The sequence below is a fragment of the Polypterus senegalus genome, chromosome 13, assembly GCF_016835505.1.
Source record: "Polypterus senegalus isolate Bchr_013 chromosome 13, ASM1683550v1, whole genome shotgun sequence".
NCBI classification, from domain to species: Eukaryota; Metazoa; Chordata; class Cladistia; order Polypteriformes; family Polypteridae; genus Polypterus; species Polypterus senegalus.
In genome coordinates this window covers 63090271-63116592 of record NC_053166.1, presented here as the reverse complement: position 1 = coordinate 63116592, position 26322 = coordinate 63090271, and the positions used below count along the sequence as shown (strand labels likewise).

The window sequence follows — 26322 nt, the reverse complement described above, 5'->3', positions numbered from 1 at the left end:
TGTAACACTGTATTAAACTAAAAATCTTGAGAGGGCACAAATTATTTAAAGATCTCAATACAGGGATTCTTTGCTATTAGTGAAAAACCGTGTGGTTCTCTTATCAGAAACATAAACCACTATTGTGCCATTTATAAAATCCAACATCAGGACTTGGCTATGAAATAATGTCTTTATAGATTTAAGACAACTTTTTGTACATGATTTTTTTCAAATGTTTCACATTATTCATCTCATTTTAATGAATAAAGTCCAAATGGTGAATTTTCAGAAGTATTAATCATTTTGTGATTTTCTATTAAAAGTACTGATGTGCAGTAATATTAGATTAATATCTATATCTGTACATAAAGGTTTAAAATAATTTTATCAGCATCAGATCGATGACCAGATTTGACCCATAATTCAAACCCAGTTATTTGATGACACGTTCACTGTGTTCTGGATGAGCAAGACGTTTTGGCAATGCTAACTTGCTGTGCAAAATTGTCTACTGTGTATAAGTGAGAGCGACATAACATGTTTGATGTAACACAAGTTTGACTAATGTCTTGCATGAAGGGACCAAAGAATCACTTGATTGCCTCATGTGTAGGAAGCTGTAATCAGTGCCAGTACACCTGCATCCCTAGAAAATTTATATAAAAAGAGCCTGAGGAGAGAACAGGAAGATTAGAGGGACAAGGAGTGGAGGTTTAAACAAAAGAAAGGAAAGTGGAGTCAGTGTGCTTTGAGAGTAGTCAAACAGTCCTAGAGGAGGAGGAGCATGTGGTCGGTGCTCAAGGTCGGACAGAGGGGTGACTTCTGCTGAATATCCCAAGTACTGGGAGTGACAGAGTACTCTTGAGTTGGATTTTGCCTTTAGTGTGGAAGGTAGAGGTGGATTGGGGACAGATGAGGCTCAGCACCCCACTGTGTTTGTTGGCAGGTGTCTCTGCTTGCTGTGGAGATTTAATGAGTGAGCAGCAGAAACAATATTTATATAATATATATATGAGAGAGGCCCCATGGCTAGTGATGGATTTAAGAGACTTGACCCTGCCTGTGTTTTTAACCTCATTTTTATGGATTATTTATGGACATCTTAACCATCACTTATCACTCAGTTTTATTTGAATATTTATTTATTTATTGAAAGAAACACTTCAGACCTACCTCTTGAATGTATGTGTCCTTATTTGTCCAGTTCATTCTTGGTTTTTACTATGATGTTTTCTGGGTTGGGGAGCTGCCAGGGACTGAGGAGCCACCCTGCACTGTCAAATTGCCCGTGTGAATAATGTAAACTGAATATTCAACAAAACCAGACAAAATTGCCTTCTGACACTAATCCATATTAACCATTACCAAGTGTATAAGATCTATTGGAGAAATTCCATATTTTCAGGTTTTCGTCTGTCTTGAATAATAAATGTGTGTGTGTGTGGCAACTCTTTTTGGTAAAGATTGAAGGTGTATGTGTGTATATATTTCTCATTAACTATCCTAACGTGGTCAGTTGTTTTTAATAATTCACTGTTTTTGTTTTTTTTAATCTCTGTGGAGTTCAATATTATTTGACCTAAACTTGTGTGTTATAGTTAGTCTAATTTAAAGGACTTTGAGAATAATGTCTCACAGCCCAAGAAGTTCCTCTTCTACTAGGAGTAGCTTAAGGCACCTCAAGTGTTCCAAAAAAGTTTGGTCGGTTACTTCAAATTCTTTAACAATTGAAGCATGTTCAGAGATCACAACCACTTCCAATGTAGATAATAACAATAAAGTAGTACATAGTTTTTATTTTAAAAAATCTAATTGTATTTCTGTTGCAGTAGAGGTACAAAAGTTTTCAAAATCTCAATATTTTCTTTTTTGGATCTACTAATATGAACATGTACTGTACATGCCATGTGTTAATAATTAAACACAAAAAAATAAGACTGATTGTGGGCGGAATATTCTATCAAGGTATTTAAAAAAAGTTTAAGAGAAACTGCATGTTGTAGCAGAAACATCAGCACTATACATAATGGGGCCATCACTTTAAAATTGTTAGGTCTGAAGTTTGATGCCTTCTAAAATAAATTACTAGGCAGAAATTGATGGTTTAATATAATTTGAGCCATAGTAAAATGACGGGAGGCTGAATGTCATTTTTAAAGTAGCATGTCTATAAAACTTAGAGATTTCAGATACTAAAATATGAAGCATTGTTTTTGGTCGTTATCTTTGGTGGCTCAGAATTCAGTGTTATTTGTAACTTGTCACTGCTTTTTTCTCTCTTTCTTACCTTCTCTTTTTGTTGTTCATTTCTGAGTTCCTGTTGAAAATTGTATGATTAATAATGAAAAAGACATGAACTACACTCATTTTTCTTCTCTTTTCCTTCAGGTTTAAGCCCCAGTCTCCTTCTCCAGAACGAGACGATTTTCCTAAGCGTTCTAAAAGGAATTATTCAGAGAGCCATAAGGATAGTCGTAGAAGTAAAGAAGATACAACCACACCATCTGGAAAAAGAATGTGTACATCCAGATCTCGGAGGTCTCCACGCAGACTGTCGAAAGAAAAAGAAGAATCTGCCATCCGCAAAACTAAAAAAGAGGTGCATACAATAAGAAAATTAACTTCAGAATCCTATAATCATACAGTTTAACTAGGCTTTAATGGCAAACTGATGCAAGATAAAACTGGCAGAAATTATTTAAAGTGGAAACAAAGTGTAAAACAAAAAAAATGTTTTTGTTGAGAGTTTTTACATCTTGGGTAAAAAATATTTTCTTCCAATCTAAATTTAATACATAGAACTTGGATTTTCTACTTCAAATCTATATATTTTAGAGTCCACCTTTTTGTTACCATTCTAAAATTATAATTACTGTAAATTCTGAGATAATCATTTTGCTGTTATCAGTTGTAAAGCCAGGATGTTTATGTTTCAGGTTGATGAATTAGTAGAATCCAAAAATGATAGCGCGCCATTAATGGATCACTCTGATAAAGGTACAAATTAAAAGTATATGTTTTGGAAGTGAAATAACATTTTAATGTTAAAATTGAATGGTATTTTAATGAAACAAATATCATTGAAGGAACTGTTTTAGAAGATATTATACCAGAATCTGTGATTACTGACACAAGTGAGAAAGAAGATGAACAGAATGAAATATCTGAAAATTCTGAAGAACCTGTAGGTAAGAATAAAAATGCTTTTGAAATTAATAATTTTACACAAAACATGAAATGGGATATATTAGGTAGTAATACTTATATTTGTGTGTATTGCTGCTGTCTCACAATTCCCAAACCCACTGCTTAATTCTAAACAAACATGGACACTCTTTGCGGGTCTTGCATATTCTCCATTTCTGTTCCATTTATCTTCCTATATCCAAAAGCATTCATGTTAGCTTACTTAGAGACTCCAAACTGGTTCTGTATGAATAGATGTGAGTGTGAGCATGAGATGAACAGTCAACCCGGTTTGATTTTGGGTAGGTTCTGGATCCTGTATTCCTAAAGTAGAATAACAAGGTTTGAAAATGAATGAATACATTTTTCTCTTAAGCATGAACATTGTATCGTACATCATGTCTATTTTTAAATATATGGAAGATAAGTAGGAAAAGATAACCATGAAATCATCTTTTAACTACAGGTGTGGATTATGTGATTTCAGCTGTTGGTTACTACTGCAAACTTTGCAATTTGTTCTACACCAATGAGCATACAGCGAAAGTCAAGCACTGCACAAGTTTAACCCACAGGGCAAAAGTAAAGGTAAGAATAAAAGAAACATCCAAAAGCTATAGTAGCTTGTATATAGACATTACCTTAATTAATAGTCTGATTCCTATTATAATAATCCAAAAAATAGTTTAATATGGCAGCTATTCTCACACACAATTGTATTGTTCAGCTCAAATTTAAAAAAATATATATACAACCCCAAATCAGAAAAAGTTGGGAGGGTATGTAAAATACAAATTAAAAAGAAAACACTGTGATTCTTAAATTTACTTTTGACTTTTATTTAATTCCAGACAGTATGATCCCAAGATATTACATGTTTTTTTTTTTGGTCCATTTCAATTTATTTGGTAATACTAGGGGGCTCCTCCCCCCATGTGTTTGGTTTACAAGATATACAGTTTAAAAAGATTATTTCGTGGGAATTGTTACATATGCATTATTTTCACTTTTACTTTAAAACTTTTGTAAAAACAATACTTGCCCTTTATTTCCGGCCCCGTGCGCGGTTACATCTCTTTCTCGTCAGACGTATAATGCTGCTCACATTATGAAGGGGTGGGGGGGATTGAGGCTGAACGCACGCCAAGGATATGCGGTCACATCATCTGCAGTCTTTTTGCTACTTGCGAGCTGCCTGTTCTGCTTGTCGCATGTCGTTGTTTTAAGAACTGGGAGCACATGATGATTGTCTGCCAAAAGCAATCCAACAACTGCTAGGTTAGATGTCTGTGGACTTGTTTTAAATGATGGCTCACTGCCTTGTCTCGCGTGACATTGTAAAAACAGTAATTGTCCTTTATTTCCAGCCCCGAGCATGGTTAAATCTCTTTCTTGCAGGATGTATAACGCTGCTTGCATTGTGAAGGGGGGGGACAACTGCTGTCGCGCTCCCCTGCGATCATTTTAAAGCCTGTACAGCCGCTGTCCTTTTTGCTACTTCGTCTCTCTGCTGCTCGTGTTGTGATCGCTTCTCCGTGATCATAAATATACACCTGACTGAATTGTGTTTTCTTTGAAATTAAACTTGTCGTTGCTTTAACTGTTGCGGGACCACAGATTCTCGTAGCGTATGTTCAATTATTGTGTAAATCTACGCTTTGTTCATTGAATGATGCGAATGTGAAAAGACTTTTGTTTTCTGCTCTTTGCCTTTTATTTCTGACCTCGCTTTGTCCTGCTATTTTTTTCAATTACTCCTGGTCCTAATGATTAATTTCATATTGTTTGCGCTAATGCAGTCTTTTATTCGTTGACATTTCACTTATAACATATTGTCCTTTATATGCACTGAGACCCCTCTTTTATTTGTCTTCCGTGATCTTAACATGAAAATCACATATAGTCTCCTACTCATTAATTCCACAGGATTTTTTTAATAAATAGAGAGATATGTTCTTTCCTGCGTTTCAGGCCTGTAGCACATTCAAGTTGGTACAATAAAGCATTCAATACTTTGTAATGTCTTCATTCCTTCTCACAACACTTAAAAGATGTTTTGGCTCAGAGGATACCAAGCAGTGAAGCCTCTCAGGTATTCTTTTGTCCCATACTGTCTGGAATGAAATAAAAGTCAAAGTAAATTTATAAATCACTTTGTGAGTGTACTGTACCAAGATCAGCTGATGGGGAAACTATGTAAATAAAAACAAAGTTGTTTATTAAAATGCACTAGAAATCTAACAAAAAATTCAAATATTAACTTTTAAAAGCACTTTTTTGTGTAGTCTTCAGTACATATGTTTTCTATAGGACTTGAGGAGAGATAGGGTAGATCTGCATATATAGGCTACCTGATAGCGTAAACGGCAATATCAGCTGACAGAAAACAATGGAAACAAAATTTATTTAACTTTCTGTTGTTTAATGTTAAAATACACAAATTTGTAACAAAATACAAATATTAACTTTTAAATGCATTTTGTTATGCACAAATAGCTGTAACATGTACATGTTTCTATAGGAGTTGATGGCTGGGGGATTAATTGTGTTCGTTGGGTGCCAGGGCTGGACTTGCGAATGTGCTCTTGGAATGAAACATGTTTATATGTACGGGTCTTAGTGTATTTTACTGATTGGCATCAGATTAATTTTGCTTGATATGTACTTATAGATATTTGAGTATATTAAACACCATTGTTTGAAACATGATAGTGCAGGGGTGGCGAACTCCAGGCCTGGGGCCTCATGTATAACACCGTGCATAGAACTCGCACTATAACATGGTGTAAGCACAAAAGCCGAAATGTGCTTACGCACAGAAAAATCCAGATGCAGGAATCTGTGCGTACTCCAACTTCCACGTTCTTCCGCTACATAAATCCCGATCAGCATGAAAACTAACGCTCGTACACACGCTTTATGTGACGCTCCAACTCCTCCCAGAATTACACCACTTTGAATATGCAAATCAATATAAATCGCCCTTAAGCGCAGCCTTCTGTGAAAAGACAAGGGGGAAAATATAAGAATTTCAGCGAATACCAAGTGGAGGCAAAGGAAAAACATACTAATTGTTCAAATAAACCGCGGTATAATCAACAAAAGGAAGTTGATCAAGTGACATAGCGTGTTGGAGAAACTTGAAAGCTCACATTCACAAAATCGCACAGTGCCGGAAATAAAAAAGAAGTCACATATCAAAGTCGCCGTGAAAAGCCGAGTTGTAAGCCCACTGTCCGAGTGTCATATGAAAGCTTATTAGGGTACAGAGAAAAAAGCCACACAGTGGGGAAAAAGCACAAAATGTCAACTTCAATCTCGACATTTCCACTTTAATCACGTAGTTTATTTTGTCATTAAAGTAGAACATCATAAACTTCATCTTAAAATCGTTTAATTGACCAATTTCTCAAATCACATCGTAATTAAAGTAGCACGTTAAATGCTTTGTTTTGTATTTGATCTTCTATGTGCTCTATGTGTGTGAAACACTAATTGCTTCTTAAACCGGCTCTCTTCCTCCAACTGGACACAGAGTCCATTACATTCGTTATATTACAGCTCTCTGAATAACTAAAATACTGAGATGTATACGTGATGTCATTTTCATGATGATAGGAGTTAAAGCACGTTATTAAACATGTGTTTCACGTCGATGAAATAATTTATTGCTACAGTACTCAGGGGCGGCTCTAGGCTTGTGGTGGCACTGGGTAGAGGAAGAATCGGTGGCTCCTTCGCCCGTCAATGTCAGTAAGGTAGCTTATGCACGGTGGATGGCCACGTCCATTGCAGACATTGCATAGCCGCCTCGTGCTCATGACACAAGCATTTAACTTTTGCCGAAATTTGTCACTGCGTTTTTACCTGTGTTATTTTCTCTTTCTGTTTTATATTCAATATATATTGTCGTAGCCGTCACTGCAGTCAGTGCTTTTATTTCCCCAAGTAACCGATCGCCATACAATCAGCTCTGTAATAAACGTTCAGCCATCTGTAAGCTTAGTGCCGATTCTTCAAAACGTTTAAAGAACATTGAAATATCTTCGTAGTACATGTTTAATTATTCTATCCTTAACAACACTCCCAGTGAAGAATATAGATTATTTAAATGAAGTTAAAGTTTTATCTGTATAATTTAACAAACATATTTTGCTGCATTTCACCTTAAAAATGATATCGTCATCATATGTAAATACGAACTTTATAAAGTGGCTCAGGTTGTGCGATATTATAACTGTAGTGCAAGTTTACAGTGGGGTGATTGTACTTATAAGTACAAACAGTTCTACAAGGAGCAATTGATTGAGTGCATTTAAAGTTCTTGGGATTAAACTGTTTCTGAACCGCGAGGTCTGTACAGGAAAGGCTTTAAAACGTTTTGCAGTGGCTGAGACAGCGTGTCCTTGAAGCTGTACCGATAATTCCCTTTCCGATCAGCTGCTGCTGTGATTCACACTCAGATACAGTGATATAAATACTCTTGAGTGGTGCAGTGAGAGTAATATGGAAAAAGATGATCCGCTGTGGCAACTCCTAATGGGAGGAGCTGAAAGAAAAAGAAGAAGGAGAAGAAGTGAGAGTAACAACGCTAAAGCAGTTATGGTATTTGGAATACTATGGCTATTCCCTGGACCATTATATTGTTACGAGTTAATTACAATCAGATGCATTGCACTAATAAACAATATGCGGTTAGTTTCTGTGTATTTATAAATTTGCGTCAGGAAAATAAGATGTAACCACACAGGAACAGTAGCATTGCTTTGACGCCGGGTGCCGCCAGTCTGCAAAACCGAGCGGAGAACTTGCGTACGACAAGGTATGAGGTACCGTGGAAAAGTGCGTGGCTTTACGCCAAGTGTAGGTTTTATACATCGCGATTTGAACGTGGAAAAGTTCTTACGCAACATTTCTGTGCGTACGCACCATTTATACTTGAGGCCCCTGGAGTGCCGTAGTGGCTACAGGTTTTCATTCTAACCCTTTTCCTAATCAGTTACCAGTTTTCACTGCTAATTAACTTTTTCACCATCACTTTAATAGCCCTGTTAGAAGAATTAAGCCCTCTGAATTGATTCATTTCTTCATTAAATGACAGCCCAGCAGAAATGAGATGTGAAATGAGCTAACTGATGACCAGATAAACTGGGCCTTCAAACTCCAAACAATTTCACTCCAATCACTTTCTTAATGAGAAGCCAATTTTTGCTGTTAATTAAATCTGTTATTTAATTCCATGGCTTGTTGCTGCATTCATTCTGTCACAGCACACATTTGTCTGTTCTTGCTAAGAGCACTGTCAAAATGTTTTGGTGACCTGAGAGTTCAACCTTACCAAGACCATCACCTCTCTGTAATTTCATATATTGTGTGATGGGCACAGGGGAGCTGGTCATGTGTTGGCTTGTTTGTGTCTCATTACTGTTTGGCTGCTATTTAAAGAAAATGAAACAACTATAGTGCATGACTCAAGTTAATTAAAAGAAGTAATCAGAAGCAAAAACTGGTCACTAATTAAGAAGATGGTAAGAATGAAAACCTGCAGCCGCTACGGCATTCTAGGCCTGGAGTTCGCCACCCCTGTGACATGTTAAAAGAAAAAACAACTGAATAAAAGTAAGAACGTCAGTATGTGAATACAGTGATGTGTTTGTCACTGCCTCTTGTTTCTCCCTTAAATCTTCATTTATTTATAATTTTATTTAGGGATGTCCTGAATGATTGGCCACTGATCTAAATCAGCAGATTTTCATACATACAAAAAAAAACTTGACTGGTAAACTGATAATAAAACTGAGAAAACTAAATCATAGAAGTCATACTGTGCAATTACACAAACGGCAAGAAAAGCTACTTTAATGAATTTAGACCTTTTATTATAGATAGTTTATTTTGTCCTTTAATTTGGACAGAGAGCTATTTTAAGTGCAACAAAGAATTTGAAATTGCTGCTTAATAAACAGGCATTGTTGACTTAACAGCAAAATGTCTTTTACTTATAAACCTGTTAAGCATGTTAGTCTTGTGTCTTCTACAATCTATACACTCACCTAAAGGATTATTAGGAACACCATACTAATACGGTGTTTGACCCCCTTTCGCCTTCAGAACTGCCTTAATTCTACATGGCATTGATTCAACAAGGTGCTGAAAGCATTCTTTAGAAATGTTGGCCCATATTGATAGGATAGCATCTTGCAGTTGATGGAGATTTGTGGAATGCACATCCAGGGCACGGCTCCGTTCCACCACATCCCAAAGATGCTCTATTGGGTTGAGATCTGGTGACTGTGGGGGCCATTTTAGTACAGTGAACACATTGTCATGTTCAAGAAACCAATTTGAAATGATTCGAGCTTTGTGACATGGTGCATTATCCTGCTGGAAGTAGCCATCAGAGGATGGGTACATGGTGGTCATGAAGGGATGGACATGGTCAGAAACAATGCTCAGGTAGCCCGTGGCATTTAAACGATGCCCAATTGGCACTAAGGGGCCTAAAGTGTGCCAAGAAAACATCCCCCTCACCATTACACCACCACCACCAGCCTGCACAGTGGTAACAAGGCATGATGGACCCATGTTCTCATTCTGTTTACGCCAAATTCTGACTCTACCATTTGAACGTCTCAACAGAAATCGAGACTCATCAGACCAGGCAACATTTTTCCAGTCTTCAACTGTCCAATTTTGGTGAGCACGTGCAAATTGTAGCCTCTTTTTCCTATTCGTAGTGGAGATGAGTGGTACCCGGTGGGGTCTTCTGCTGTTGTAGCCCATCCGCCTCAAGGTTGTGCGTGTTGTGGCTTCACAAATGCTTTGCTGCATACCTTGGTTGTAACGAGTGGTAATTTCAGTCAAAGTTGCTCTTCTACAGTATCGGCTTGAATCAGTCGGCCCATTCTCCTCTGACCTCTATCATCAACAAGGCATTTTCGCCCACAGGACTGCCGCATACTGGATGTTTTTCCCTTTTCACACCATTCTTTGTAAACCCTAGAAATGGTTGTGCGTGAAAATTCCAGTATCTGAGCAGATTGTGAAATACTCAGACCGGCCCGTCTGGCACCAACAACCATGCCACGCTCAAAATTGCTTAAATCACCTTTCTTTCCCATTCTGACATTCTGTTTGGAGTTCAGGAGATTGTCTTGACCAGGACCACACCCCTAAATGAATTGAAGCAACTGCCATGTGATTGGTTGATTAGATAATTGCATTAATGAGAAATTGAACAGGTGTTCCTAATAATCCTTTAGGTGAGTGTATATAACAGCTTATGATTATGAAAATAAAATCATTCATTTTCTTTTATGCCATATATATTATGTATATATTTTTTGCACATATTTTATTAAAGTTATGTATTTTAAGGAAGGTTTATTTATTATTATTTTTATGGTAACTGAACAATAAGCCTACAGAACTTAAATTTGTTAATAAAAAAATAAACAGTTAACACCTGTGGTCTACAGTTTAATTATAGAAATACACTTTAATATAAACATGAGATTTCTGTGTGTCCTGTTATGCAGGATCTTAGTGTAAAAAATTTTTAAAGGGATGAGAGGGGGAAAAAAATCGGTGATTGGTATTGGCCTAAAAAAAAATTTGATTGGAGTATGCCTACTTGTGATATTATTAACATTTATAAACTGTTTATTCATTTAGTATTTCTGTCAATTAAAGTAAAACTTCTGTTATGTTTTATATCTTTTTGTAGGAAGCAGAGGAAACTGAAGCTTTGGAAAAATAATGTTGCACAGTGGAAAAGACTGGTGCACGGAGCATTTATCTTTTTTGTTTTCTGAAGACAATGTGAAATCTTGAACATGCAGAAAATGTCCACATTCTGCCGACATAATACATAAATGGATAGTTGAATATATTGCTCAAATTTCTGTCACCATTTTTTACTTGATCCTCTCACATTTATGTTGTTTCAAACTGAGCGGACATCAGCTTGTTTAATTTTTGTTGTGTTTATTAGCTGCCATTTTCTTGGTGTAGCAGTTAATATTCTGTACATCTTTTGTATTAGTTCACTGATGAGCTGTGAATATTCCAGAGTTCAATAAACAAACATGCAAAAGCATTTCATGTTACTAATATAAAGAAATGTTCCTTTTAAATATTGAATGTTATTTTTTCTTTAAGTGCAATATGCAGTAACACATTAATATGATGTCAGCCCACAGTTGCTGCTAGAATTTTTAAAATATTTACAGCAAGAGAACCACTGTGATGAGCTCTAAAACGTTTACTTGTAGTGTATGCTTTTTATTAGTAGTTTGTATCCATTCATCCAGTATTTAAATTTAATTTTCAGTTCTTTAGTAAAATAGACCTACTTCATTACATTATCAGTTTATTTCTGTCGACTCTTCTATACATTCAGAGGGAAACTAAGTTTAGTAGTTGCTTCATTAATGATGACAGAGAAGAGTATATTTTTGTCACATCTCACAGTTAAAACAATGAAGAATTTGGGTGTTGATTCCTGGAGACACACCCAAGGAAGTATCAGTTAAACCACAATTTTCAGCATTCATACAGTGGCATGCAAACGTTTGGGCACCCTTACTTAAAATGTCTGTTAAAGATTAAAGATTGACACATTTCTTTAATATTTTAAGCAAGATTACATTTCATTCACAGGTACAAAATATGAAAAAAATTAAAAGGGCCTGAACCAAAAATTTGGGCATCTCACACGGTCAGTACTTCATAAAGACCCCCCCTTCGGCAAGTAAACTCTTTTTCTATCCTGCTAAGAGTCTTTCAGCTCTTACTTGGAGTTTTTTCACCCAATCATCCTTGCAAAAGGCTTTTAATTCTGCAAGATTCATGAGCCATCTTGCATGCACTGCTCTTTTGAGATCTGTCTACAGATTTTCAATGATGTATAGGTTGGGGGACAGTGAGGACCATGGCAAAATACTCATCTTGCGCCTCCTGAGATATTCTGTTGTAGATTTTGAGGTGTGTGTCTTGTTGTAGGACCCATCCTCTTTTTAGCTTCACCTTTTTACAGATGGTATGAAGTTTGCTTCCAGAATTGCTGGTATTTATCTGAATCCTTTCTTCCTTCTACCAATGACATGTTACCTGTGCCAGTGGCTGCAACACAAGCCCAAAGCCTAATCAATCCACTGCCATGCTTAATAGTTGGAGAGGTGTTCTTTTCCTGGAATTCTCTGCACCCCTTTTTTTCTCCAAACATGCAGTACCTTTGTGCATTGTGGCCAGAAAGCTCTATTTTGTCTTCATCAGTCCACAGCATTTGCTTCCAAAATACACCAGGCTTGTTAAGATGTTCATTTGTAAACTATAGGCTCTGAATTTTATGGCTAAGATTCGGGAAAGGTTTTTCTTCTGCTGACTGTACCATGAAGGTCATATTTATTTAGGTGTCACCTCATAGTAGAACAGTGCACCACCACTCCAGAGTCTCCTAAATCTTCCTGAAGGTGTTTTGCAGTAAAATGGCGGTATTTATCTGTCTTTCTGTCAATCCAATGAGCAGTTCTTTCAGAAAGTTTTCTTGGTCTACCATACCTCAGCATAACCTCCACCATTCCTGTTAACTGCCATTTCTTAATAACATTACAAAACGAGGAAAGAGCTACCTGAAAATGCTTTACTATCTGTCTTACTGTGGTATACTCCTGCTTTGTGAGCATTAGTTCTTTTACTTTTCGTAGTGCTAGCAGCTGTTTAGAGGAGCCTATGGCTGCTGATTGTTGGGACAGTTTGTGGAATCCCAAGAATTTATACAGCTTTGCAATTTGCCCCACCTGACTATGAACAAGCCATAGTCCTGATGAGGGTCTGAGAACACCTTGGGAAGAGGTATGAGACCTGAAATAACCTGAGGTACCCAAACTTTTGGATGGCACTCCTTTCCTTTTCTCACAGTACAAGTGGACAAAACAAACCCAATACACTAATCTTGAATAAAATGCTGAAAAGAAATGTGTCATCTTGAAATTTACGCCTGTTGGTGATCAGTTCTTCTACTGCTCACTTGACTATTCACAGTAACAGACATTTAACACATGGGTCCCCAAGCTTTTGCATGCCACTGTATCACTTACAAGCTTTGAAGGCCACCTTAAATGTGGCTGGTCAGAGAAAGAAATATCTAGATATTATAGTTATTTACAGACGAAATTTCAAACTACACACAGTCCTGCTTTCACCATTATGCACTTGACTGTTCATGAAGATCAAATGCCATGACAGGTGGAGATCACATCCTGCTTTGTCAGTAATAGCAGTACAGCACTTAGTTTCTGCCCCACGTAAACGTTGGTTCTGTAAGTGAGCCCTTGGTCTCAGCACAGCACGCTGGTATTGGGGCATTAAAGTCGCCCAATGTAAGACTGCACTCAGATATTTAATCCATGGTCTGCAAACAAAGCAAGGACATCCGTTAAGTCAACACTTTCAGCCATAATGGATGCAATGAGAAGTCAAGCAAAATGACACCTTTTATTGGGCTAACTGAACCGATTACAGGGGTTTACAAGTTGCCTAAAGAAAGGGCCTAAGTTACCTTGTAAGCTTGCCTATTATAATCGACTCAGTTAGCCAATCAAAGGTGTCATTTTGCTTGACATCTCATTGTAAACAGTAGTAAAAAAAAGCTATTTTGTAAACTGGTTAATAAAGCATTTCTTGATGCCTGGAGTTGAATCATCTGTGCTTATGTTAAGTGTTTTAGTGGATGGGAGTACATTTTAAGTGGGGGAGAGTGAGAAACAAGTGATCAAAGTGCCCAGGATTGAGTGTGGACAGTTGTCAGGATTAAAACTAACTGTGATTGTGAAGTGGATGGCTGATTACTAAAACACAGCTAAATCAATGCAAGTCTGTTCCACAAATGCAGACATGTCTGAATACAGTGCCTTACTAGTATATAGTCCTGTATCCAGTAGTGATGAGCGAGCATGCGCGGCCAAACGTGTTCAGCTCGAGCATCGCTATGCTCGGAGCATGGCGCTACTCGGTGCTCGTGCGCCATGCTCGAGTCTCCGCTCCGCCCCGCACATTTCTTGGGTTGGAGACAGCCAATCAAGGAGCAGGTAAGTACTGCCCTCACTGTAATGCAGGCACTCCCATATCGTGTTTTAGAGCGTCGGCTCACCTGCAGGCACTGGCATTAAATGTTTTTAAGCGTCATTTTTCCTGTAAAATTGATTTTTTTGGCGACTTGGGAGTCCAAGATGCATCCAGACGTTGTCCCCATGCTGTTCCCGGTCCATTTGGGTGGTGTTTCTGTCACTTTCTAACCTTTTCCAAAGGACCAGGCACCCTCCCCTCTTCAGAGCAGGGGGTGCCTGATTGTCTACCATTGACTTACATTATACTTGGGTGCTCGGTAGAGCACACGAACATCGCGATGTGTTCGGACCGAACACCCGAACACTTTGGTGCTCGCTCATCACTAGTATCCAGTCATTTATTGGACGCCTTTAATCCAAACGATATCCATGCATTGCCATTGTCTACCTTGAATGAAGCCTCAGTATATCATGGGGCACAGTGACTTGCACTGGGCAGGGACCTACATCCACATTTGTGAGATATTGGTGTAGATATTTTATGCATGCAAAGATTAGGCTCGCAAAGTACAGTAGTTTATGAGTGAACTGTCAGCCTTCCAGTGCCTTAGCAATTTTGCATACTCCCTGTTAATCCAGGCCACTGTCACGCACACGCAGGCTGGGTTTTCTGGGGACTTGTTCAAATTGCACGTCCAAATTCACAAATTCAAACCTGTTCTTTAGATGGCAGCAATTGCACTACTTGATTCTTCTTTAGTCTTGCTGTGTTGGGACGATTTGCAGTTTTAAAGGATGCTTTTTTAAGTTTCACTTTCATTTTGACTACAAGTAGATGGTGGTAACTTCCAATGTCTGCTCCACACTACACTCTGACATTCTGGAGTGAATTTCTCAACATCTTGCCAATGCAAATGTAATCGATCTCGTTTTCTGTAGTTTGGTCCAGGGACTGCCATATTTTCTTGGATAAGTTTCTGTTTGAATAATGTGTTTCTGGCAATTAAATTGTTGTCACAATAGCACGTAGCCTTTCTCCATTATCTGTCATTTTTATGGCACTGCCATGTGGCCCAATTGATGACAATTTCAATATTTATCAATCTGCGCATTTAAGTCCCCGATTATCAGCACGGTGTTGTATTTGAGTATTTCATTTATGGTGTCCTGTAAGTGACCATAGAATTGATCTTTGCCCATCATTGGCTGATTCTGTAGGTGCATAGACTTAAACTATTGAGAGTTTTGCACGCTGTGATGCTGGTCTGGCTCTTACTATGCGATGGTTTATTGGCTTCCATTCTCCTAGTGATTTACTTGCAGTTGGGCTGAGAATGATATCAACTTAATGTGTATGCTGTGCTTCCTTCCCGGAATATAGCACAGTGTATCCTTCACAATTAAAATGTCCTTGGTCTGACCGGCTCATCTCACTGATCCAGCTTGCACAGCTTCACTTCTTTGAGTACCTGTGCTATTTTGCCACCCTGAAACATCATTTGGAAATTCCATGTACTAATCCTGGTACCAGTGGTGCCGTTAAAGATAGGGATCTTCAATATCTGGGTGTCCTCTCGGCTTTGGCTCGTATCTTTCATAACTATGCTATTGGGTGTCCCCATTCCTTCACTCCATTGACAATTCTCGCTGACCCTTGCTGTTTCTGTGGTACATTTTTTTTCTTTTTACAAAAAAGCTGGCCCCATGTCCAACCCTCCTCACTTTATCTGAGCTTGGGATGGTCAAGTTACCCCAGGCAGTGTTAAATAAAAAAATGAGGATTAAAGTATCTATCTATCTATCTATCTATCTATCTATCTAAATACAAATCCCATACATTACAAGAAAAAATGGAAAGGCAGGCTATGAGTAAAGTGATGCCTAATAATGTACCCCCTTGGTGGCCCTGCCCTATATGGCAACAGGTACTGTGGCAAGTAATCAGAAGGGATAAAAGAAGGGTTTGTACCACCATTAGAAGCCCAGTGCAGTAAAGACAGTGGTATACATAAGACAAACGTCAAAAAGAATCGCAACACGTATACAGGAACATCGCAACGCCGTCAGAAGAAAGGACTCACGATCACTGATCTATACGCATACTAAATCTACAGGACATCCAGTTAACTGGGACAATTTACAAGTAAGATTTAAGGCCAGTACTAAAAGTGCCAGAGAGCTGGGCGAATCTTGGCTATCAAATGAGAACGCCATCAACAGACACTTGGACATAAATCCAGCATATGCAAATTTAAGAAGAACATGTTCATAATAAATAAAACTTTACAACCAATACCGCCCTCCTAATCACACCGACTTAGCCTTCCTCACCTCAATGTAAATTTTTTCTATATATTGCCTTTGATTCTTGTAAGTCTAAGCAAGGTCCCAGACAGGGGCTGAAAGCTCAGGAATAAAAACTACTTTATGTTACGTGATTCATTTTCTCCCTTTGTGGATCTCCAACTGCAAATATATATATATATATATATAATATTTTGTAGGAGGCATACTTAACTAAGATCTTCGAAAAATAACACGTGACACGGAGGAATATCTTTATACAAACAGCCGTTGTCAGTTTTCATGCTCTTTGAAGACAATGTGAAAACTGAACATGCTGCCTACTTATTATACGGAGGTATTCTGTGGAAGCCAATATAAATTCATTGGGTTGGACTGGAAATAAAAATACATTTCCAACAAGTCTAGTATATTACTGAAAGAGTGTGCATCGTGTTCTTAATTTATTACAAGAAAAGAGAGTAGCAGACTGGTTGAGTGAATTACACTTTTAAATTCCACTTTGTCATACTTGGTTATTTCTCTCTGGAGTTGCTTACATTTCTTTGACTTTATTAAACTAAACTGATGCCATTTTGCTTAATTTCTGTTATGTTTATGAGCTGTCATTTTATTTGTGTACCACTTTTTATTTGATCGTTTTTTTATTAACTGATGAGCTGTTAATCTCCCAATGTTCTGCAAACCAACATACAAATGCACATCATGTTACTAATATAGAGAAATGTTTCCTGCAGATATTACATTTTGTATTTTGTCTTTAACCCTTTAACTCAGCATTGCTTGGGACCCAGCAGTGGGACTGAAAAATAATGCAAAATTTAAAAAAAAACAAAAAACGCATAAAATCATTCATTCTCTTATTGTTATATTTAAAGTTGTGGAAGAAAAATTTGACCTAAGGTTCACATGGTCATATAGGATAAAGTGTTTTGACATGCTTTCCGTATTACAATATAGCATTCATTATAGAGAAATAGCATAAAAGGTTAATTCGTGTCAGGATCCTGTTCAGGCAGATAGGATGAACCTGAAGTCAATACGGAGCTCCCAGAACATACCGACTTGTCCCAGTCTAAACTAGTTTGGCCTGCAATTGCACTTTCAGATTTCAAACTGATCCATCCTATTGTGCTTTGGACAAACTGGCTTGACCTAGTCTAAACTAGTTTGTCCTAAAATCAGGTTTGGCTGGTAACATAGGCACAGAAATTTCAAGGGTGGTGGATCAACCTAAAGGGAATAAAAATAATAAGAATATAATAAAATACATTTTTTTTATATACATCATTTGGGCTTAAACCACCTAACCAACCAGAGTAAATGTATGCACTGAGCGACACTGTTATGTAAATTCAGTTGCTTATAAAACCTACACCTTTAATGCTGGACCATTCTCATCCAGGACTCCTTCGGCGTTGTGTCTCTTTGGAGAACCTTTAGGTACTGCTGTTATGACTTTGTGTCAAATGAGCAGTTGCTTATGGAGTCCCGAATGAAGCACATTACCTGCACTGTGAGGGAGCGTCAGTTACGGCACTACAGCCATGTGGTGCGATAACCAGAGGCTAATCTGGCTCACAGGATCCTCTTTGCTGAGGACCTGAGCAGCTGGACCAGGCCAAGGGGATGCCCACATAACACCTGGCTGCAGCAGATAAATCGTCATTTCTCGGTTGGGTGGGACTTGACTGTATGTCTCCCTGGGGGGTTACCTACTGGGATCTTGAGCTGTTTTATTGTGTGGTGGGTGTGGCAACGTGCTGTACCAGTGCAAGCTCCCCAACCTGACCTCATCATGCTGTGGCAAACTGCTGTGAGAGGTGCTCCCTCCTTAGCTTGGTGCTGCATGTGAAATAAATGACGTAGATGAACAAGCTTTTCTCCTACCTGATTACTGACTAAAAGGTTTTCATCCAACTTGTCCTATTACAGGATAAGTTACATACTTTAATTAAGATGTTGATTTCTACCCCAAAGTATAGTGTGGCTTTTATGAACATCCTGATTCAACTTTGTACAGTCTGATGGGCTGACTATAACCTACTAATTAAAATGGGTGTTTCAGCATTTTAAAATGACACCCTACTCCACTTCCTGTTTTCCACTTTCTATATTTATTTATTTATTGTTTGCAAAGACAAATTTGAATCTTGCAACTATTGGTTTTGTAATTTGGATACACAGTGTAATTTCTTCACCAGCTGTATATGTTTTGCCCATCAAAATGGTACACAGGCCATGGGTCTTCAATAATGGATATGTATGCTACGAATACTTATTAGCAAACAATAAAACTAGGGAAAAAGAATCCTGTTTTTTGGATGGATGAACCTGCAACCTCAGGGTCTGATCTCCAAAGTCTTAACCACTAAGCTACTTCTTCTAGAATAAGGATGAGCCAATCAGTACACAGCAATTTAAATTAGAGAAAGGAATAGCATTACTTAGAAACAAGGACTGCAGTTTTGTAATCAAGTGTTTTATTACCACAAACTTTCCACCATATATTCCGTAACACACAATGCAAATACGTTCGAATTCCAAAAAGTGTCGAGACACACCACTTGGAAAATCTGAGCCCATTGTGTCACGTTGCTGAGATCAAGAGGAGACACTTGTGAGATTATCAGGGTGTTTTGTCTCAGGGGAAATGCCTGAGGAGCATGAGACAAATGAACAGGTCTCCATTTTATTTCTCTCTGGTCTCGTTGTTGTCTAGGACAAAACCAAAAAGATATTAAGATCTCTTTTTAGGTTTTTCATTCCTATGGGCAGAGAAAAAAATTAAGTCTGCGTGTCTGTTTGAAGTAGCTGCAACATCTCTGGACTTTACTTAAAGAAGAAATTTCCCATTAGACGCAATCCGGTTTTCACCATTATACACCTGATCAAATTTCATTATTGGTCGGAGATCATGTGCTGCCTTGTCAGTGACGAGAACAATGACACTTTAACTGTGTGATGTGTCGCTGTAAATTAACATCTTTGTGTCCTTGACAAGTCGTGATCCGTGAGGGTAAGCGTGTCTGATGCATCCTCTTCTGCGCCCTTGAGCTCGGCTAAGAAATCATTAAAGCTGGTGGCAGGAGGCCCCATACACTTCAAGGTTGGTTGTGAGAAAAATAAGTTTTTGAATTTGCTGACAGTCATTTGTGTTGCATGTGTGGATTACTTAGAAGCTGAAACTGAGTTGCTAAAATGCTGTTTTGTGTGTCTTTACAATTGCAAGATACAAACTGAAGATAGAATGCTATAGTGCAAGAAAAGTATTAATATATGTACATAAGTTGAGCACTTTTATGTTTGCATTCCATGTACCCCAAAATTCATGGAATTGGTCGTGAACATGAGTAGGGTGTGGTTATTGAATGAATCTCCTGGGGCCTCATGTATAACGCCGTGCGTAGAATTCGCACTAAAACATGGCGTAAGCACAAAAGCCGAAATGTGCTTACGCACAGAAAAATCCAGATGCAGGAATCTGTGCGTACGCAAACTTCCACGTTCTTCCGCTACATAAATCCCGGTCAGCGTGAAAACTAACGCTTCTGCACGTGCCTTATGTCCCGCCCCAACTCTCCCAAAATTACGCCTCCTTGAATATATATCAAATATATTTATATATTTATATTTATTTATATATATATATTTATATTTATATTTATCAATATAAATCAGCCTTAAGCGCAGCCTTTTGTGAAAAGACAATGGGAAAAGCACGAGGGAAAATATAAGAATTTCAGCGAATACCAAGTGGAAGCAAAGGAAAAACATACTGTTTGTTTAATTAAACCGTGGTATAATCAACAAAAGGAAGTTGATCAAGTGACATAGCGTGTTGGAGAAACTTAAAAGCTCAGATATCAGTCGCCGTGAAAAGGCGAGTCGTAGCCCACCGTCTGAGTGTCATATGAAAGCTTATTTGAATACAGAGAAAAAAAAAGGAACACAGTGAGGAAAAACACGAAATGTCAACTTCAATCTCGACATTTCCACTTTAATCATGTAGTTTATTTTGTCATTAAAGTAGAACATCATAAACTTCATCTTAGAATCTTTTAATTAACCAGTTTCTCAAATCACATCGTAATTAAAGTAGCACATTAAATGCTTTGTTTTGTATGCAATCTTCTATGTGCTCTATGTGTGTGAATCACTAGTGCTTCTTAAACTGTCTTTCTTCCTCCGACTGGACACAGAATCCATTACATTCGTGATATTACAGCTCTCTGAATAACTAAAATACTGAGATGTATACGTGATATAATTTTCATGATGATAGGAGTTAAAGCACGTTATTAAACATGGGTTTCACAGCGCAGTGATTGTGTGCGACCTTCGATGAAATATCTTATTGCAGCAGTACTCAGGGGCGGCTCTAGGCTTGTGGTGGCACTGGGCAGAGGAAGAATCGGTGGCTCCTTCAGCCTGCCAATGTCAATATGGTATCTTATGCACGGTGGCTGGCCACGTCTGTTGTGAACACTGCATAGCCGCCTCGTGCTCATGACAAGCATTTAACTTTTGTCGAAATTTGCCGCTGCGTTTTTAGCTGTGTTGTTATTTTCTCTTTCTATTTTATATTCAATATATATTGGTGTAGCCGCCACTGCAGTCCTTGCTTTTCTTTCTTCAAGTAACCGATCGCCACACAATCAGCTCTGTAATAGATGTTAAGCCATCTGTAAGCTTAGAGCACCGATTCTTCAAAACATTTAAGGAACATTGAACTATCTTTGTAGTACATGTTTAATTATTCTATCCTTCACGCCAGTCCCAGTGAAGAATATCGATTATTTAAATGAAGTTAAAGTTTTATCTGTATAATTTAATAAACATATTTTGCTGAATTTCACCTTAAAATGATATCGTCATTATATGTAAATACGCACTTTATAAAGTGGCTCAGGTTGTGCGATATTATAACTGTAGTGTAAGTTTACAGTGGGGTGATTGTACTTATAAGTACAAACAGTTCTACAAGGAGCAATTGATTGAGTGTGTTTAAAGTTCTTGGGATGAAACTGTTTCTGAACCGCGAGGTCCGTACAGGAAAGGCTTTAAAACGTTTTGCAGTGGCTGAGACAGCGTGTCCTTGAAGCTGTACCGATAATTCTCTTTCCAATCAGCTGCTGCTGTGATTCACACTTAGATACAGTGATATAAATACTCCGAGTGGTGCAGTGAGAGAAATATGGAAAAAGATGATCCGCTGTGGCAACTCCTAACAGGAGGAGCTGAAAGAAGAAAAAGAAGAAGAAGGAGAAGTGAGAGTAACAACGCTAAAGCAGTTATGGTATTTGGAATACTATGGTTATTCCCTGGACCATTATATTGTTACAAGTTAATTACAATCAGATGCATTACACTAATAAACAATATGCGGTTAGTTTCCGTGTATTTATAAAGCTGCGTCAGGAAAATAAAAGAGTAACCACACAGGAACAGTAGCACTGCTTTGACGCTGGGTGCCGCCAGTCTGCAAAACCGAGCGGAGAACTTGCGTACGACAAGGTATGAGGTACCGTGGAAAAGTGCGTAGCTTTACGCCAAGTGTAGTTTTTATACCTCGTGGAAAAGTTCTGTGCGTACGCACCATTCATACATGAGGCCCTAGGTGTCATGTGCCTGCAGGCTGATTAATTAGTCTGCTGAGAGGTATCGTGCAGAGTTGCTCGATTGCATATTTCTGCTGTTTATTCTACAATCGTGCATGTGACTTCACTCTTTTTTTTTCTCCAAGCAGTCATTTTCAAGAGACAAAGATGATTGCATTTTTCAACATTGATGGATTTGTTCACAACGAGTTTGTTCCCTTTAACCAGCGACATTAGCCTGAAGTGCTCAGGCGTCTACGGGAAAAGCATCATGAAAAGGAACATCCGGAGCAGTTGTGCAAGCAAAACTGCATTTAGCACGGTGACAGCACAGTTGCACACACCACATTATCAGTCAAAAACAATGTGGTTATTGCTTCGCACCCCCTAAATTTACCAGATCTTGCATCCCTTTGACTTCTTTTTGTAAAACTGAGACTGAAGGGAAGAAGATTTGCTACAAAGGAAGAAATCCAGGAAAACAACGCAGGAGGCTGTAGACGCGGTAACAACGGAGAAATGGAGAAGCATTGAGCCAAGTGTATTGCATCTCATGGAGGCCACCAAACAGGAATTTTATTTTAAGTTTTATAATAAAGTTTGTTTTAGGTCCCCACTTTTATAACTACAATACATTTCTAATAATATTTCTGTAATAATAAAATCATATTTCTAAAGAGTATTGTTGTCCTTCAACAGTTTGAATGCCTAAAATGAAGAGTTATATGGTGATGTGTGTTTATGTTTTATCTTGATTTTTAACATTTGTATGTACTTTCTGTGATTTACGTAATTATGTACCATTTCTTTTAAATATCCTTGTGGATTGAGCTGCAGTAGATGGCTGGCATCATCACACTTCACAAGCCTTCCCTCCAGCTACTTAAAAAGAACAGAAAAGGCTCAGGGGAGGAAAACATGCAGTTTGTGGAAGGATTGGGGTGAGTGCTGCTGTTTTCTTTGAATTTTCTGGTCTGCTCTGTGTTAAGGTTTCTGTTTCTGGATTACGTATTAGGTCTTGTTTGCTTAAGGACTGCCTTTTTTGCTTATGCTTGGTCGTTTTGCTTTTCCTTGTATTTTTCTATTGTTTGTTAAATATTCTTAACTTTTAAAGATTTTTCATTTGCACTTATGTATGCAAGTAATTTGGGACCTTTACATTATTTTGGAACATTTCTTGATATTTTGTCAGCTCTACTTGTTTGGATTTGAGGGGAGTTTCCTTGGGTAGCCTGGTTAGGTTATGACCCTGCCATTAGGGTCCTTTTAAGAGGCCGCACATCCATTTTGCTATGTTTGAGACTCCTAATCAACACATGAGAAAACTAACTTGAGTTTGAGTTGTTCTTGTCCATTGTAGAAGATGGACATCTAGACAGTGATATGTTAACAGCGGTGTTATTTTACCTTTTTACTTTAATTTCATTGTCATCCCAATGTATCCTGTATTTACTCAATGTGAGTGGATTTAACTACATTATATGCAAATATATATAAGCATGATTAGCAAACAATGGGCGAGAAAAGAAAAGGGATGAGGCAGCTAAAGTTCCATCAAAGCCTAAACTGGCCTCAAGTTCACATTACGGCCTGCCAGAGGTTGACCTGGAACAGATGGACAAACAAACAGATCTTCCAGGACCTGATGATGCAGCATCAGCCTGATCCAAGAGGATAAGTGGGAGCAAAACTGAGAGGGAGGCGGGTAAGGAGAACTTGTTGATTCCAGGAGGATTATTGGAACTGAGCATGGCCAGTAATCCTCCTGGCCTTTTTTTTATCCCCACTGTCAACTACAACAAATACCCCTGTTAGTCAGCAGCATCAAGACAAACTGGATTCAAAACTCCTCCTATGGAATTCGGAGAAGACTGAAAGTGTGCTAACAGAACATGACAAATTTTCTTAACCTTCCACTCATTTCTATTCTGGAAGAAATACTGATCAGCCTTAAAGACAGACAGCATGTCTACAATATATAAAAAGCATTTTAAAGTCCCTTCCTTTCAGAAATCCCAGTGCACAGTGGGGAAATAACCTTTCACTTAACATTTCAGAAAAGGAGTGGAAGGCAGCCATGCATACTGTACAGGGTGTTCCAGATCTAATAATGCAGATCCAGATCGTCTGGATGACTTTGATTTATGTGGGGACGATTCCAGTTCAGCGCAAAGACGACTCTTCATGTCATCAGTTGACACACTTCTTGAAGGTCTGAGATTTTTCAGGTGACTTTGTATGTAATAAACTTAATAAGTTATAGTGTAATGAAAATTGCATAATTAGATCTGGACCACCCTATAGAATGGACTCTAGCGCCAAATGTGCAGAGAACTCAACAATTCAACTTTAAATCTTTTATTGAGTGCATTTCATCTCATTTAAAATTGTCCAAAATGTATCCAGAGAGAGATTCAACCTATGAACGTTGCAATCGAGCTCCAGCCTCACCAGGCCACATGTTTTGGGCCTGCACCAAATTAACATCATTCTGGACAAACGTTTTTAAATGCCTTTCAGACAGCTTTGGTGTCACAATCCCTCCTAATCCACTAACAGCTGTGTTTGGTTTACTCCCAGATGGTCTTAAAGTGGAGAAGGACAAACAAACTGTAATTTCCTTTACTATAATACTTGCATATAGACTTGTTTTGCTCAACTGGAAGAATCCTAACTCACCATTCTTAAGTCATCGAGTAATCGATATTCTATACTACTTAAAATTGGAAAAAATCTAATTCTCACTTAGAGGATCTGTTAAAACTTTTTTAAAATTTGGCAGGATCTAATCAATAACATTTTAGAATAAGCATCTATATCAGGGAAAAGGATACTCTTCCTTCCTTACTGCTTTTAAATTAGATAGATAGATTTGCTGTGGTTGTTAGCTCTCCTCTGTTTCTCTTGGGTGGGTGTTGAATTTAGGTTTGGAAAATTCAACTTATTTGTATGGAATGTTAATTGCTTCAATTTCAAAATCAATAAAAATATATATATCCTTCTATATAAAAGCGGTTGGGATTGTCCTTCCGTCCCGTGAGTGCTACGTAGGCGCTGAGTTTCACACACGCCCTGTCCATTTTGCGATGGGATTTGTAGTTTCGTTTTCCAGGTAAAGATGATTTTCTACTCCAGACTGTGCGATATCTTCTTTCTTACTATATAAAAGCGGTTGGGATTGTCCTTCCGTCCCGTGAGTGGAAAGTGGAAAAATAAAGTTCAAAATGCTCTTTAAAGTCCCAAAATATCATAAATGCCTCACAGGAGAGAGAAGCCAGGAGAACTTGTACAACACATACATCCCGAACGGTAAAGGTGCACAGAGGCACTCAAACACACACTCCTCAATCTGTAAAGGTCCATGTGCACTGAGGCTTTAAGCAATCCCCCCGTACCGCTCTGTCTGTCTGTCTGTCTGTCTGTCTGTCTGTCTGTCTGTCTGTTTGTCTGTCTGTGTGGCTTGCTTACTTCATTTGATCCAATGTGTTTAGTTTCAAATTAAATTTTACTTCAAGTTGTTCCTGTCATTCCATTACCTGTTCATTTTGCTCCAAATTTATTTAAATATTGAATATTGTATGAGTTAGTGTACATGATGGTGTATTGTTGTGCAGCAGAGTTGACTGTACCTTATTGTGAAGACATTCTGTGGATTGATTTCCTGCAGTATCTCATATTCCATGCTGATTTTTTTAAATTTACAGTTCAGAATTGTGAGTTTGAACATTTATGAACTGTCTTGTTGCCATCAGCATACACTAATCTTGATATTTGTGGACGACTTCTGAATTGTGACTTTCCACGTTGTGTTGATGTCTGCTGTCATTCAGTGCAGTGACTTTAATGTCCTCAGGTGGGCTGTAAAGCACATTTTAGTGGTGCTCAGTGCTACACAGCATTCAGTAAAGCTGGTCGGCTATGGACGTCTGCTGACCAAGATCTTTTTATATGACAAATCATTCATGATCACTAAGCCTTTGTTTCTGGTTGTTCTTTATGCTAAATTTCTTCTCCATGTAGCATTGAAACCACTTTTGATAATTTTGACCATTTGTTTTTGGTTCTTTTTGGAGTTCAAATTTTTCTAGAGTGATTGATATATATATATATATATATATATATATATATATATATATATATATATATATATGTAAAAATAACATTCACTCTTATTAGAATCA

The 26322-nt window shown here is 38.0% G+C and overlaps 1 protein-coding gene across 4 annotated transcripts in view; it reads left to right on the top strand.

Moving 5' to 3' along the window:
• LOC120541919 (matrin-3-like) overlaps window positions 1-11303 on the top strand; it is a 97420-nt gene extending 86117 nt beyond the window's left edge. For 3 of the 4 annotated variants that reach the window (XM_039773900.1, XM_039773898.1, XM_039773901.1), the window contains 5 exons: window positions 2371-2581; window positions 2919-2979; window positions 3069-3170; window positions 3635-3756; window positions 10895-11303. In XM_039773900.1, the coding sequence (XP_039629834.1) occupies window positions 2371-2581; window positions 2919-2979; window positions 3069-3170; window positions 3635-3756; window positions 10895-10927 (529 nt within the window). In that variant the 3' untranslated portion in view covers window positions 10928-11303. The remainder of the gene's footprint in view (window positions 1-2370; window positions 2582-2918; window positions 2980-3068; window positions 3171-3634; window positions 3757-10894) is intronic. The other variant, XM_039773899.1, reaches the window with a different exon arrangement.
• The last annotated feature ends 15019 nt before the right edge of the window (window positions 11304-26322 follow it).